The 15,606-nt window shown below is 32.8% G+C and overlaps 4 protein-coding genes across 4 annotated transcripts; 2 read left to right on the forward strand and 2 right to left on the reverse strand.

Moving 5' to 3' along the window:
* Window positions 1-3,531: 3,531 nt before the first annotated feature.
* SAPINGB_P002704 (mitochondrial 37S ribosomal protein mS42) lies at window positions 3,532-4,344 on the reverse strand (the record flags this gene model as incomplete). Its single annotated transcript, XM_031997422.1, has 1 exon — window positions 3,532-4,344. One exon carries the CDS (start codon window positions 4,342-4,344, stop codon window positions 3,532-3,534), a length of 813 nt encoding a protein of 270 aa, XP_031853313.1.
* Window positions 4,345-4,672: 328 nt separating this feature from the next.
* On the forward strand, window positions 4,673-5,952 carry SAPINGB_P002705 (uncharacterized protein; the record flags this gene model as incomplete). The annotated part of the gene is made up of 5 exons (XM_031997423.1): window positions 4,673-5,047; window positions 5,106-5,129; window positions 5,200-5,346; window positions 5,406-5,857; window positions 5,922-5,952. 5 exons carry the CDS (start codon window positions 4,673-4,675, stop codon window positions 5,950-5,952), a joined length of 1,029 nt encoding a protein of 342 aa, XP_031853314.1.
* A 3,082-nt stretch (window positions 5,953-9,034) lies between these two features.
* SAPINGB_P002706 (uncharacterized protein) lies at window positions 9,035-10,109 on the forward strand (the record flags this gene model as incomplete). The annotated part of the gene is made up of 2 exons (XM_031997424.1): window positions 9,035-9,073; window positions 9,162-10,109. The coding sequence occupies 2 exons, from the start codon at window positions 9,035-9,037 to the stop codon at window positions 10,107-10,109; spliced, it is 987 nt and encodes a 328-aa protein (XP_031853315.1).
* A 120-nt stretch (window positions 10,110-10,229) lies between these two features.
* SAPINGB_P002707 (uncharacterized protein) lies at window positions 10,230-12,326 on the reverse strand (the record flags this gene model as incomplete). The annotated part of the gene is made up of 1 exon (XM_031997425.1): window positions 10,230-12,326. One exon carries the CDS (start codon window positions 12,324-12,326, stop codon window positions 10,230-10,232), a length of 2,097 nt encoding a protein of 698 aa, XP_031853316.1.
* Between the last annotated feature and the right edge of the window lie 3,280 nt (window positions 12,327-15,606).

A 15,606-nucleotide genomic window follows, 5' to 3' on the forward strand; every position in this document is an offset into this window, starting at 1 on the left:
AGAACAACCTTGGAGAGTCTTGGATTCATTCCTCCACCGCCTTATTCATATACTGTTTAATCTCCTTCTTTTTTTTTCATCTTGGCCTAGTGTCTTTGTTTGAGTCTAAACAAAGATGTCCAAGTCTTTTTTTTTTTTTTCAAGTTCATTTTTTTGATTCAAAAACATTTATATATACAATTAACATTCAATAAAGTGTCTTCGTTTAAGCAGAAGACGGAGATGTGACGGAAGAGAATATAGGAAGGTTTGATACTTTTTTTTTTTCTTGGAAGCTCAAAATTCAAGAAAAAAATTTAAAGAAAAAGAAGTAAAAAAAAAAAAAAAAGAGGAAGAAGAACAAGTAAAAAATGAGTTTAGAAATTTCCACATTCCTAACTTACGCCTGCGTTAACCCGTTTCTAATATTAGAGTGCTTTTTGAATAGTAGTTGTAATAACGGTGGTAGCAGAAATAAATATTTCTTTTAGTTTTTACAATATTCTGTCATAAAAGGAGACAAGAGTTATTGATTCAAGGTTTAAAAATCACCTGAAACTTACCTGGGAATTTTTAGACATTCTCTTAATGTCTTAGATATCACATTGCTCACCACGGATATCCACACATCACAACGTGTAGCACTTGGTGTTGATGAAATATTTATAAATATATTTATAAATATATTTATAAATATATATAAACATATATATAAATATACAAACCTTCTTTAGACAAAAGGCTTTGGCCAACATTCTTGTGAGTGAAGTTGTAGCCAAAAGTGGTAAACCTTAGACTTATAAATAGAAGAAGCTACTACTTGCATTCCCATTTTCTTTGCTGACGCTCTCGCTAGTTATTAGTTTCAAAGACTTTTGTCACAGAAAAGTATATGGTGTTTACCAATTACCAATTTAGTATGTATTACGCACATTAGCCGTTAAGAACTTCTAAGCATTTAATTACTAATATATAATAGTAAGACCATTCACTATAATATTCATTCTCTCATAGATATAATAACTAGCGCCAATATGCAATAATCAAGTTTCAATTCTTTAACTAAAGATATTGACATGATAACCGATTCTAAGGAAAAGTTTGTCTTTTCGTTTTTTTTCTTCTCGTTTATCAAAAAATTTTTTTTTTAAACTTTTGGTATGGATCTTCCACATTATTATTATAAACAATTAAAAGATTTATTTGTAAAATCAAAATATTTATGCAACAAGCAAGAAAAAAACAACAACTATTGTAGTCAAATGCCTTACATATATATACAGCTAGCATTTTTTGTGGATTCTAAATATAGTATTTCTAAAGATTTAACTAGACTGGAAACAGAAGATGGCTGAATTCTCGGGCACATTTTTTTTTAAAAATGTCCTTTATATATTATAGAAATCAAAAAAAAAAAAAAAAAAAAAAAAAACATCTTCTCGGATACCGCTTTAAAATAAAAAAAAAAAACAAAACAAACATCAGACTTTTTGATATCTTGCGCAACTTCGATATTCATCCATAGTATTATCATGTTGCTTCCTAGACAAGTAATTGATATTAATATTATTGCTAAGCCTACGTGGTTATAGAATCGCACAAGCACCCAAAGCAGAACAACAAAATCTTCTTTTGCAGTCACCAACGAAGATAGTTAATATCACCATAACAAGTACGGCTACGCTAAACAAGGGAATAATGACGCGCGCTCGAGTGAGTGAGTGAGTGAGTGAGTGAGTGAGTGAGTTTTTCTTTTTATTTATTTATTTTTATTTATTTATTTATTTTATTTATTTATTTTTTAATTTTTTTTTTTTTTGAAATAGTGATGGTACTCATCCTCCGGCGCCCAGGGTGCTTGAGAAAGATGCTGCACGTCGACAGGAAAAGGAATAATCTCGTATTCAGGTTGAACTTGGGTGAATGTGAAAAGAGATATTTGTTTGAAATAACCGAAAGAAAATAAAATAAAATAAAAAATAAACAAAAGTTTAGTAGTACACGTTGGTGGCGGTGGTTTATACTTGTCGTATATACTAGGACTTTAGTATCTTTTAATTTATTTATTTATTTATTTATTTACCCATATTCGGTTCAGTGAAGAAAAAATAAAAAAAAAAGTAAAATCTTTTGTAACTAAACAAACGTAGATGAGCAATTGATGATGATGAATTGTCTTGACGAATTCTAAAAAGTGACTTTAGGATCAATTAATTCCGGAGAAAATAATTGATAAAAGTTTAAACAAAATCTTTTTTTTCTTTTTTTTTTTCTCATTTCCAGAAAACTTCCATTCTCGATATCTAAATTGTAGTAAAAAAAAAAAAAAAAAAAAAAAGATGACAACTATTTGAAATATTATAATTAGCCATATCCGGAAATTCCCCCCTCCTGATAACTTAACAAAGCACATTTTGATTATTTTACTAAAAACGTGGGAAAGCATCATCATCATGATAAGCTTTATAATAATAATAATAATAATAATAATAATAATAATAATAATAATAATAATAATAATAATAATAATTATGCTATCCGATTTCTTTAGTATTTAAAACTAAACGGCTATCTTCTTTTTTAAAAAAAATAAAATTTCAAATTGCAAAAGTTTTAAATATGAAATCAATTCTTGTTCACTTTTTTTTTATTTTTTTTTTATTTTATTTTTTTAAAAAAAATATATAATTATTATAATTATATTTTAAGCCAACTTTTCTTCTCTGCCTTGGAAACTTGGGAGTTTTGCAAGGCGTTGAACTTTGGGAAAACTTTAATTATTCTTATTTTTTTTATTTATTTATTTTCATTTATTTCATTTTTTTTTGAAAAATCGAAATCTGGCATTTTATTTTATTTTATTTTATTTTATTTTTTATTTTATTTTATTTCTTTTTCTTTATTCCAATTATTATTAAATAACTATATCATCATCTTCAGCCAAAAACAACAAACTTATATTAAACATCCTTTAAATATACCAATTTTTCTTTATTTCTTTGAGTCAAATCAAACTTTGCCAATTGAATTATTACACTTTAAATACCTCCATTTGTTGCTTTTTTTTTTTGTTGTTCAACCACCACTACCTTAACCGATCTTAAAGATTCCTAAATACCCAGAATTAGTCCACCCAAGTTGAAACTGTTTAGGAATCTTTGTATTGAACTCAACATTTTTTTTTTTTTTTTTTTTTTTTTTTTTTTTGAGCTGCTCTTTCCTTATCTTGGTTATTATTAATTTTTTTTTTCTTATATTAAACAATATCCATCGTGACTGCTAGTGTCTATGTATTGATTAATTTCCCACAGAAACAGCAACAAAGGAGGCGGACCTTTGTACTTCTTGGAGGCGAGTTTTGCACTATTAAAAGTCCCAGTTTCATTTCATACAACTCTCAAACATTAATACCCATTCATTCATCCTTTATTCAAAAAAAAAACAAAAAAAAACAAAAAAAGGAAAACTAGCGAGACCTTCTCAATATAGATTTAACAATATATACAATTAAAACAATTCTAACTTATTTTATTTACACGCAGTCGACATTGCTTAATTACCGTAGAATCTCTTGTTGATAACATCCCAGTTCAACGACTTCCACACTTTCTCAATAAAAGCCTCACGTCCAGCAACCTTGAAATCAGTAATGTATGCCACATCCCAGCAGTTAATGGCAATCAAAGGCATATTGTAAGTAGGAGCCTTCTCCAGAACGTCCAGCTGGATGCTATCAAGTGTCTCCTCAATCTCCTTGCTCATAGGTGTGTTGAGATCAAATGCCTGAGATCGGCCAGCAAAGTAAGGTGAACCAGCTTGGAAAGCATACGTCAAGTAAAGTGACTTATCATCACCTTCCACCAGGAACACCCAGCCGGGTGCCAAGTTCTCTGGCAGAGTGGCCAGCTCAATAATGTCGGCCTTGAGGGTATCAAGATCCTCAAAGTACTTCTGGATCGCTTCAAGAAGCTTGGGACTGGGCCGTGTCTGGTTGGTCAAGGGTGAATTGAGTGCCTCCACAAAAAGATGGTTATTGTGTGCCTGCGATGCAAAGTTGAAAACAGGTGCGTCAAGCTGACTGGCAGCAGTATTGAGCATAATACCAAAAGGCGTCCGTGTCTCGTGCTCAGTCTCTGCTGTCTCGCGGCTCAGCTCGTCAACAAGATACTGTTGGTACTCAGTCCACACATCGCGGAACCCTTCTTTGCTATAGAGCCCAGGAATACCCTGTTGCTCGTATGTTGCCTGGTTTGCCAAAAGAGGCAGGTTGTGTATGCTTCGTCGTGCAAGCTGTGATTGTCGCGATGCAAGAGAGCACAGCTTTGCTGAGGCTCTGCAAGAAGAACGGAGGGCACTGGAAATCATTGAATAATTTGGTTGAAATGTTATCAAATTCGTGACCTTTGGTGGCTCTGATGGAGAGGGTGAGAGAAAAGTTTTTTCATGCAAATCGACAAGTCCATTGGCTGGCGGTAGGTGCTGAAAATATTTCTCGCAGTATATCTCTGTCTTGCGAATAAATGAGTATTGTAATTACCGGGTATGTTAAAATACTTTTTAGTAACTACTTGGTAACCCAGCGTAGCCCCACGTTTTGATTCAGTTCACCTCGAGGGTTTTTTTTTTTTTTTTTTTATGTACCGCCTTTTTTACAGACATTTCTTTCTTTATCCACACCACCAGCTTTCCAATTATGAACAAACTTCTCACTTCTTCTGCCCGCGCTGCTGGGTCATTGCTTCTCAATTCTACTGTTAAGCCAAGCCCATCTCTTAAAGTAGCCACAACAGCTGCTACAGCAGCTGCCGCCACTCTTCAGCACCGCAGTTATTCGCCACGCAAAATTAAACGCGACCCTTACAACAATAATGACAAGTTTGACGAACCAAGTACAAGCCCTCAACAGGAATACTACGATGCCCAGAATGTGTCGTACTCTTACCCGCAATTTTCTTCTCAAACCCCTCTCCCCGGAAGTGTGCTGCAGTATTCGCACGGCGTTGCGGAAATCCTGTCACAGCCCTGTCTTGTCATGGAGCGACAAATGGAATTTATGAATCTCTTTTTGGTTTGTATTTAAAATAAGATTTCAAAATAAATAGTTGAATACTAACTGAGTTTTTTAGGGATTTGAACAAGCAAACCGATATGTAAGTGTCGCGACTTTTTTTTTTTTTTTTTTTTTTGGTTAAGGTGATTGTTGCTAACAACGTAATATAGGCTATTATGGATATTGCAGGAAACCACATTGGGTACATGGAAGAAGAAGATTTCGGCTTTACTAAGGCCATCCTACGTCAGGTATACCGTTTGCATAGACCCTTTTCCGTTCGTGTTCTTAACCGTCAAGGCGAGCATGTATTGACAGTAAGTTATTTTATTCTATTTTTTTTAATATTTTGCTGATTTTTTTTTTTTCCCGCCAGATTCGACGTTCCTTTTCTCTCATCAACTCGCGAATCAAGACCCTTTTACCTGGTCCTCCAGGCTATGAGCCTATAATTGTTGGTGAAAGCAAACAACAGTGGCATTTGTGGCGCCGCAAATATAATTTGTTTCTTTACACGGGTAAAGACACTTATGACCAGTTTGGTGCAGTTGACGCGCCATTCCTTGCATTTACATTCAACCTGAAAGATGAATCTGGATCTTTGCTTGGGTCTGTGGAGCGTAACTGGGTTGGTTTAGGCCGTGAATTGTTTACAGACACTGGTGTTTACATTCTCAAGATGGACCCTCAAACTATTGACCCAGATATTTATACAGCTAACCCAGGACTTGTATCTCCAGTACCTATGACTCTCGATCAGCGTGCCGTGTTACTTGCAACAGCCGTCAGTATAGATTTTGATTACTTTTCACGACACTCACGGAGCGGGTAAGTTAATAATTATCGAGAATAGTGGAATATTTATCAATCATTACTAACTGATTCTTTCTAGGGGACTCTTTACCTTTAACAGCTATGAGTAAAGAATTTATATATAAATGAACATAATCGGCTATAGGTATATATTTTTGTTTTACAACTTATTTTGATAAATACTAGAAGATTAGAATATTGAATAGCTCTAAAAACTACCAGGCTCTATTATTGAATAACCAAAAAAATAACAAAAAAAGACTTCCAAGAACACGGATACACTAAACACTTACCACGAAATTCAACTAAAACCATGTATCTTATAAAAAATACATATGTTTACCTGTAATTATACCTTGCGACTAAACTGTCTCATATCACTATTAAAAATTTACCTAATTATTTTAATAACATTAAGATTCTATTTTGCTCAGCTGGTGTAGATTAAACCATGATAATTGCATTAAACTACCATGAGGTATTAGCCTTGTTATTTTGTTTTTAAGTTTACCAATAAAAATATACTAGACAGAACCAATTTTTTTTTTTTAAAATCAGAAGCTATCTGTATTTTTACACTTTTGGGCTAGAGATAGTACAATTAAAAGAACAAAATATACATTTTTTTTTATCATTTTTTTTTTATTTACAAAGATATTTATTGGAAAACTCTTTATTGTGTGAGATGTTTGTTTTAAGTGTTCAGTTCTTAAATGAACTGTGATATTTGCTTGGATTCTCTTATAAAATAAGGAAGTTTGAATTTGAATCTTTTTTCAAATATCTGCTCTGAAAAATTCTTATCAAAACCCTTGCTTTTTTTACATCAAACCGTTTGTTAAATCTTTTGTTAAATTTCTTTTCAATTGTACTTTTGAATTTTCTGTTAATTTTTTTTTGGTTAAATCTTTTGTCAAGTGTACTGTTGATTTATTTTTGGAGTGTTCTGTCAGGCCTTTTATAAAGTCTTTTGTCATGTAATTTTTTTTTGCCTACACTGTATCAGAATCATTATTTACAACATTTTTTTTTTACTTTACTAACTTTTTATTGGTTCTTTTTTTTTGACTGAATTTGTGTCGAATGTTTATTTATTTACTTGAAGATTAAATTGAGGAGTTTTTTTTTTTTTTTTTTTTTGATAAAGCTTTTGAATCTATTATTAAAACAAAAAAGAAAAAGAGATTTTCTGTGAAATCTTAAGTATCAAACTTCTTACAAACCCTTCATCTAGTCAATCTCAGAAATACCTTAGTTTGCAGAAATCCCTTTTATATTTCGTCATTTCCATTATTATTATACTTACTTAAGTATAAATTAATAAGCTCATTATTAAAGAATCTCTGCTACTCAAGATTGAAGCGTTTTGAAGGAAATATCACAATTTTGGAGAGCAAAGGAATACCTACAGGAATAAGGTCATTGAGGTACCTGTCGTATCTGGAGGTATTATTGGAGCAGTTGCCACTACATTTTTTTTAAGGTCAGTAGGTTTTACTACTGATACAACATTAGGAATATTATTAATAACTGTTACAGAACTCGTTGTTAACATGTACTGCTTCTGATTCACTATTAGATCTTTTACCACTTTACTACCTTCTTAGGAATCTACCTACATGCCAATAGAATCTGGTTTCATTATTTAACCGCTACTTTCTTATTTACTATATTGAGCATTTTGAATCAACTAATTTTTACTTTAGTTTATCATCTTCAATTGGCCTCACATATATCACTAAAAAGCCGGGATATACTACCTATAAAACTATACCTGGTTTGATTGTAGCCACAATATCAAAACTTTAGAAGTCTACTTATATTGCTGTTGAATTTCCACCTGGCACTTGCAATGTTCAAAATTCTTTTTATTTGTAACCGCTGTATCGTCTATGCCACCTTCAAGCTTATTGTTTCCAAATTTACTGCTCTCTCATCAGCAACAGTTGTAGTTATAGTTAAGCTCATTAATGGTATCATATAAATTTTAGTTCAATTATCAATTTCAAGCAGTTCTTCTTTTAAAACTCATATTATACAATGCTTGAAAAGAAAAAAACTTATGACGACAAAAAGAGGTTCCTACTGATGCCAAATTCTACTTAAACTCAATTTTTACTGTTAAAAAAACTCTGTGATACCACTTGCACCATTCTCAAAAAATCATTTAGTTCAGGTTAATCAACACTTTGTTTAGTTTGTACTGTTATCACGATTTCAAATGTTTCGGTTGTTACCACAGAAATATTTCTTGTAGCTAATGGACAACATATACCAAATATTTTTTTGTTATTGTTTGAATGGCTTTAAATTTTTATTTAATTATTTATAGAGTCATTGAATTGCCAATCACTTTAAAAATATGTACTGTTAGCTTTCTTACTACCACCTTAATTCCCGAAATTATGTGTTTGTCTGAAATCCAGAATATACCTACAAGTGTTTTAATGCTTATTGCTTCACCCGAAGTTTTAGCTCAATTGTTTATTAATTATTTTATTTTAGATGAATTTAAAGGAAATTGGATTGAATTTTAGTTGACAGGTAATAAGACTGTTATTGACGACAGCAGCTTGAACTAGCATATTTCTTTTTTTTTAACAAGTAACATTATTTTTTGTTTCACAAGGCACTGTTTTGCTGTTTAACCGTTCAACAAACTAGTTTTTATCAAGTGGAATCATTAAAACTTTAAATAAATGTATTGTTTTACACAAACGAAATTTATTTTTCTTGCTTCTACCAGCTTTGTTGAACAAAACTCTGCATCTAGTGATCTTACAACCCTGAAACAGGTCAATTCGGGTGTTTCTTTGACATGAATTTATATCGGTTGTGCAATATTGTTTATTTAAATATAATTAACAAGTAATTTTTTTTAATGTTACTATTGATTTTCCATTGAAAGGATTCTGAAAAAATGATATCCTGATAGATTATTTATTTGTACTATAGTAGTAGTTTTAATCAAAATTGCAGTGATACTAATTTAATTTGATTACATAAGCGAATGTAGGTTTTTATATAAAAAAAAACCGCCACCTAAATATGAACTCCACCATACACTTGACCACAATCATATCATTTCCCATAAATAATCTATCTCCAAGTACAATAACCATATTACTTTTCACAAAAAAAAAAATAAATATAAAATAAAATAAAAGATTTTACAGAAAAAAAAAGCAGAATATGTCAGAATTAGGCTGGAATACTATAGAATCAGATGCGGTAAGTTTTAGGCATGCCATTAAAATTACCATTGACATTTTTTGTTATTGACATTTCTTTTTTTTTTTTTTTTTTTGTTGATTAAAAGGGCGTGTTTACTGAACTGATTGAAAAGCTCGGCGTTAAAGGACTCGAGTTTGAGGAACTTTTGTCAATCGATGCTGACACTTTAAGCTCAGTGACTCCATTGTATGGTGTCATTTTCTTGTTCAAGTACCGACGGTCAGAGTTCGAAGCAATGCGTCGCAAGACTCAGGCTGAGGGTGGGGCTGCCAAACCTCTTGACGGAGAATATGCGACTGCTGCCGAAGACGTGTTTTTCGCACACCAAGTAATCCAGAATGCATGTGCCACACAGGCTGTGCTTTCTCTATTACTGAATCTCCCCGAGCGCACATCTGCCCATGAGCAGGTGGCAAACCTTTTGGGTTCAACATTATCTGAGTTCCGTGACTTTGTTGCAGCTTTTGACCCAGAGCTCAAGGGCGAGGCCGTCTCTAATTCGGAGCAAATCCGAGCTGCCCATAATTCCTTCTCGCGGCCGCCCGCAGTTCTTGATGATGACAAAGATCATCGTCCAGACCGTGATGAGGAGGATGATGGGCTGTACCATTTCATTGCCTATACACGTGTCCACGGGACTCTTTATGAGCTCGATGGTCTTCACCCTCACCCTATTTCCCACGGAGAATGTACTGATACTCAGTTCCCTGAAACACTTGCCGAGGTGTTGGCGCGCCGCATTTCTCGTGCACCTGCTGGTGATTTGCGTTTCAACTTGCTAGCGCTTACCGCAGACCCACGACCGGCGTTACGTGCTGTGAGCGATGAGACTGGACTTGCACGTGAGGAAGCTAAACGGGCTGCGTGGCGCCGTGAAAACGTGCTACGACGGGCCAACTATACGGGTCTTGTGACGGCGCTTGTGCGTGGCATTACGGCAAAACGTATTGCTGCTGGGGATGATTGGAACAAGACTGTACTTGAGCCTGCGACGAAAAAATCACGCGAGCTGTACAATTCCAGAAAGCAGTAGAATAATAGATATGGGAAGATGAAAATATAGTAAAAAAAATCTTATATTCTCATTTATATATATATATATATATATACTCTGTTTTTTTTTTTTTTTTCTTGTTCAATTTAAATAGTATCCCTAATCGTCAAAGTCAATTTTATTTGAAAGTTTTGAACGTGAGCGCGGACTGGATGTCGCAGTACCCGCTGGAGAATGATTGTGATGATTGTGATGATTGTGATGATTATTGTGCGAATGATGAGATTGATGAGATTGATGAGATTGATGAGATTGATGGCCATAACTATAACTGGTATAATACTCATTCTGATAATGGTCTCTTCTAGGTTGTTGCTGAGAACGCGCAATGGGAGACTCATCCTGGAGCCCTGCGCGAAGTTGGTGTAGTGAAAAAGATGAAGAGGATGAGTTGTGTGATGACGATAATGAGGTTGATGGACCAGCCGGGTGACTAGTATTTGAGTCACCATAATCTTCCTCTTCGTCACTACTATTCTCATATTCATCTGAATCCTGAGCAGACTGTTGTCCACTGTCACATTGCTCTTCTTCTTCTTCTTCTTCTTCTTCTTCATCATCATCATCCTCTTCTTCTTCTTCTTCTTCTTCTTGATAGTAATCTGCTTTATCGGTCGACACTGCATTGGCTAAAGGTGACCCACGATTGGTTCCATTTTTGTTTGTCTTGTGCATAAAGACCGAGAGTGCAGCAGTGGCTACAGCCATATCCACCTCTGAGACCATAACCACACCTGTTTTTGCAGTTGACAGATAACTAATTTGAATTAGCTCGCGTTCGCTTGTAAGTGACCCAATGCTGGAACCCATTGATGCAGTGCTATTTCTGCTCGATGGAGAAAATGGTTGAGCTGATGTATTGTTTCCACGCACTCCAAAAGCCTGGGGGAATGGCTTATCTGGATCGTACGAGTAAAGTTGAGATGCAACACCAGCTACAATACCAGTTGAATCTTCTGGGAGATTACTAAAATCAAACGAGATGGGTATCACGAAATCTGTCATGGATCCAAGTAGGGCTTCTGTGGAAAAGAGCTGAGCTGTTTCTTCATTAACAATGAAGGAGACCTCGGTGCCATTGACAATTGTCACTGAAAAGAAATCTGGCGGATGGATGAGTGTGTTTACAATTGAGAGGAAAATGCTATCGTGCTGACCGCCAGTAATGCCTTGGGCGCCGCCTCGGCTACGGCTGCGCATACCAGTGAGCAGTAGTTTTGTACCGAAATTGATAACGGGCTTGACCGAGTTGCGTTTAAATGTCTCAACAGTTTGTGCACCAATCGATGCCAGGTATGGAGATAGTGGAGCACCTTCAAGGAGTGGTGGCCGAGACTCTGTAGAGTCAGCCGAGGAGATGGATCGGAGGGACGATATTGATGACTCAAGGGGGTTATTATTGTAGTGCACGTCAGGGGTTGTGGGGGAAAGCGGGGAAGGAGTGTCAGTGCCAGTTACATTGACATAAGAGTTTGCAATATTTGAAAAGACAAAGCCACGTGCATCAAGGGTTCTAGTAACCTTGTTTTTAGCAGAAAAGGGGACAATAACATAATCACTAAAGTAAGTTGGAATGAAAAAGATGGGGATTCCAGCGTTTGATAATGGTGCAGTAATTTCAATAAGGTTAGGTCCACTATTTGATCCTGTAGTATCGACTTGAATAGCAAGATAGTGTTCTTTTAGTATGGAAGCCTTGTGTGTTGCAAAGGCAGGTCCAAAGAGAAGATTGACTAGTTCAGTTGGACAAATGACTGAACATTCTACTGGGGTGAAGGAAATATTGATAAATTCTCGAAGGGATTCAATGTGGTCGCGAATGGCTTGTTGGAATTCAATTTCCTGGTCGCGGTCGTTATGGTTTGAATTAAAATCGTCCACTCGGGAAGATGTTGAATAAAGTCTTTGATGAGAGAAAACATTTTGAGGGGATGAAAGAGAAGAGGCATTTACTAGTGGAGTTTTATCGCCACTTGTAATGGAAGAGGAAAGTCCAGAAGGAGGGACTATTGGTGATTCATGAGGAGGGATGCAATGAGAACGGAAGATACCACTTGAAGCAGAGCTTGGTGGGAGGTAGTCATCTTCCCAAGAGCGAAGAATAAGTTTAGTGATGCCATGGAAGAAGAATGTATATAATTCTGGGGGGATGGATAGAATGCTGAGTTCGGTAGAAAAGACCTGAACTGTAGACATTTTATTAATTGTGTCTAAGTGGTTTTTTCTTTTTTCTTTTTTCTTTTGTTGATTATAAATGTTTCAAAAGGTTTGACAAATAAAAGGGTATTTTATATATATAAGTGATTATCGAGGAAATATATATATATATTGATATAAGGGAAAAGATACAATAAAAGTGGCCAAAAGAGGATTGGAATGCAATGCGCAAAGATGGTAAATAGGCAAAGGTAAAAAAAAAAAAAAAATTAGTATATAATAATAATAATAATAATAAAAAGGTTTAGGAGGGAATTTGAGCACCTCAGTAGAAATAAAATCCTAGCATTTTTAAGAGAAAAGAAAATATTTCAAAATCAATAAAGAATGGTATTTTATAAATATATATTAGAGGAGGGGGGTTTAGTAAGTTTTATATTAAATGTAGTTAGTTGTTGTTTTGTCTAACAAAGAAATGTATTAAAATTAAAAGAAAAAAAAAAATTTCTTGCAGGGGGATTTCAGTAGTTTTATATATTAAAAAAAAAAAAAAAATCTTTTTTTTTTTTTTTTTTTTTTGGGAATGGAGGTTTTGAAAAAAAAAAAAAAAAAAAAAAAAAAAAAAAAAAAAAAAAAATTCAGTCATAGGCCACCACTACAAACCATCACAAACCATCTCATTAAAAACAACTCAGCTCAGCAGCAGAAGCAGAAGCAGAAGCAGCACTGCTTCATCGCAGCTCATCTGGTCATGTGATTGTACTGATAAGAAAAAAAAAATTTTTATTTTTATTTTATTTTATTTTATTTTTATTTTATTTTATTTTATTTTATTTTTTATTATTGCCACAAACCGATTTGAGACTAAAAGCACCGACGGAACACCCGATCGACTCCAAAATAAAAAAAAAAAAAAAAAAAAAAAATGCAGCGTGTGGACATTGCGCAATTCTTCACTATAACGAGATGAAAAAAAAAAACAACGGGCCGGTATCGCCTGCACTGTTAAGTGGGCAAATTACATTGCAACTAATTATTATCAGTTTACTTTAAAGTAAATTTAGTTATTTATTTTTCAAATAGAAGAAGAGTGTGATTAAAGCTTGCACTACTGAAATTTCAAAATAAATTTAAATTTCAAAAATAATTTTAAAATTCCAGATCATGTTAAATTTAACAAGAAATTCAGAACTAAAAAGTAAAATATATATATATATATATATATATATGTAAATTTGAATTTGGATATGAATTAAAAAAGTACAGAAATTTTAAACTTATTTAACAAAAACAATAATATTGTACCAATGCCAATTATAATTGTATATTGTTAAAATTGAACCTCTAATCTTAAAAAATCTCTATATAACGCTTCAAATGCTAAAAAAGCTCTACCACCTCCCCCCCTTCTAAGCTGAACAAAACCGAAGCTTTCAGAGCACTCAGTGTAAAATGACCGGACCAATTGCATGGCAAATCAAAATTCAGTTATTATAACCAGTATTTTTTATATATATTATTCTCATATATGTGATTTTTTTTTGAAAATTTTCAAATTTCTTTTTTTATTATTTTTTTTTATATAAAATTATTAATTTTGGCATTTTAATTATTTTTATTATGGAAGGTTCCCTCGTGATTTAGTCTTTTTAATAAATAGTTTCTTTTTCTTTTTATTTTTTTTTTTAAACAAATCCCGATAATACTTAGTGCTGATATATATATATATATATATATATATATGCGGCAATTAGTTTATATGCACGTGCCTCATTTTTTTTTTTTTTTTTTTTTTTGGATTCAAAACGCGATTATTGTTTGTAAAAAATATATATTTATTTATGGCAATTTCCCATAAAATGCTACAATATGTATTAGTCTGAATCGGTATGTGTGTGTAGATCCCAAAAAAAATCAGGCAGTTTAAGTCTCCACACACACAGACTAGTTTAACTTGTTGGTTAGTTTACTTACCTACTAAAAAATCAAAAAAAAAAAAAAAAAAAAAAAATTTCAACCTTCGAGCACATGGATCTTGAATATTAAATTAGATAAGAATAGAAGGAGAAAAAAAAAAAAAAAAAAAAAAAAGGGTTCCTTAGTTTTCTTAGTATCGGAAAGCCGATGGAAATATTATCAAAATCTTTAAGTCTAACTGCCTGGTTTTGTGTGTCTAGTTATTATTAATTATAATAGACCACATTGAAAAAAAAAAAAAAAATTACATTTGTAGTAATAAATTATTATTTTTATATAAAAAATATAATATTTCAAAAAAATTAAAAATTAAAAAAAAAAAAGAAAATTCATTTTCATAGATTTTCCAATTTATCAGATAATTTTTCCAAAAAAAAAAAAAAAAAGTATCTTTTTTTTATTTTTTATTTTATTTTATTTTATTTTATTTTCTCCACATTATTTAAGACAATCTGTTTTTTTTTATTGATTTTCTTTTTTTTTTTTTTTTATAAAGGCCAGTTATTTAGGGTTTCTTCTACACACATACACACACCTCATAGCGGAACCTTCGATTCACAACGAAACCAACCCAGATCTGTTTGTCTGAATCATACAATCGGAACTGCAGTCAAAAATTGCTAGTGAGAGATATTAAAGATATCGTGAAACTTGAAAATGTACCAATAATAACATGTGTATATATGGATAGATTACTTTTCTTTTTTTTTTATTTAAAAAAAAAGAAAAAAAAACTCCTCCTTCCAGTTAGTCCTAAAAATCTTTGTATTTTTATTTTTGTCTTTAACTCTTACAATAGCTTTATAGTTTCTACTACATCTTTTTTTTTTTTTTTCCAAATGTCTGTTTATATATACGACACACAAACACGATTATTTGCAAAAATATAATAATAATAAAAAAAAAAAAAAAAAAAAAAGACAATTGCAACCAAATGCAATCAACACGACTTAAAAACCACGGTTGACACCGGTCGACAACGTCTACAACGTAGATCTACAATATTGTCTACAAAGACGTTACCATAGACGCGATAAATTTACTCTGTCGCGTTCGCGCGCACGCAATGAATAGAAATAAATTTCTTTTCCTTTTTGTTCTCAAAGGATCGTTACATGAATACCAATTACGTGTGGGATTGGCCACTTTTTCTTTTTCTTTTTCTTTTCAAAACTGAATCTTTCCACTCAATAAATACAAAAGTGATTGAAAAAAAAAAAAAAAAAAAAAAAAAACCTGAATCAGGAAATAAAACCAGCCTGGAGAGTCACCAAAATACCGGCGGATGGCACAGGCAGCATTAATAAATAAATAGAAAAAAAAAGAAGGTTATTGCCTGAGT

This window comes from Magnusiomyces paraingens, assembly GCF_902498895.1.
Source record: "Magnusiomyces paraingens strain CBS 517.90 genome assembly, contig: contig2, whole genome shotgun sequence".
In the NCBI taxonomy this organism is placed as follows: domain Eukaryota; kingdom Fungi; phylum Ascomycota; class Dipodascomycetes; order Dipodascales; family Dipodascaceae; genus Magnusiomyces; species Magnusiomyces paraingens.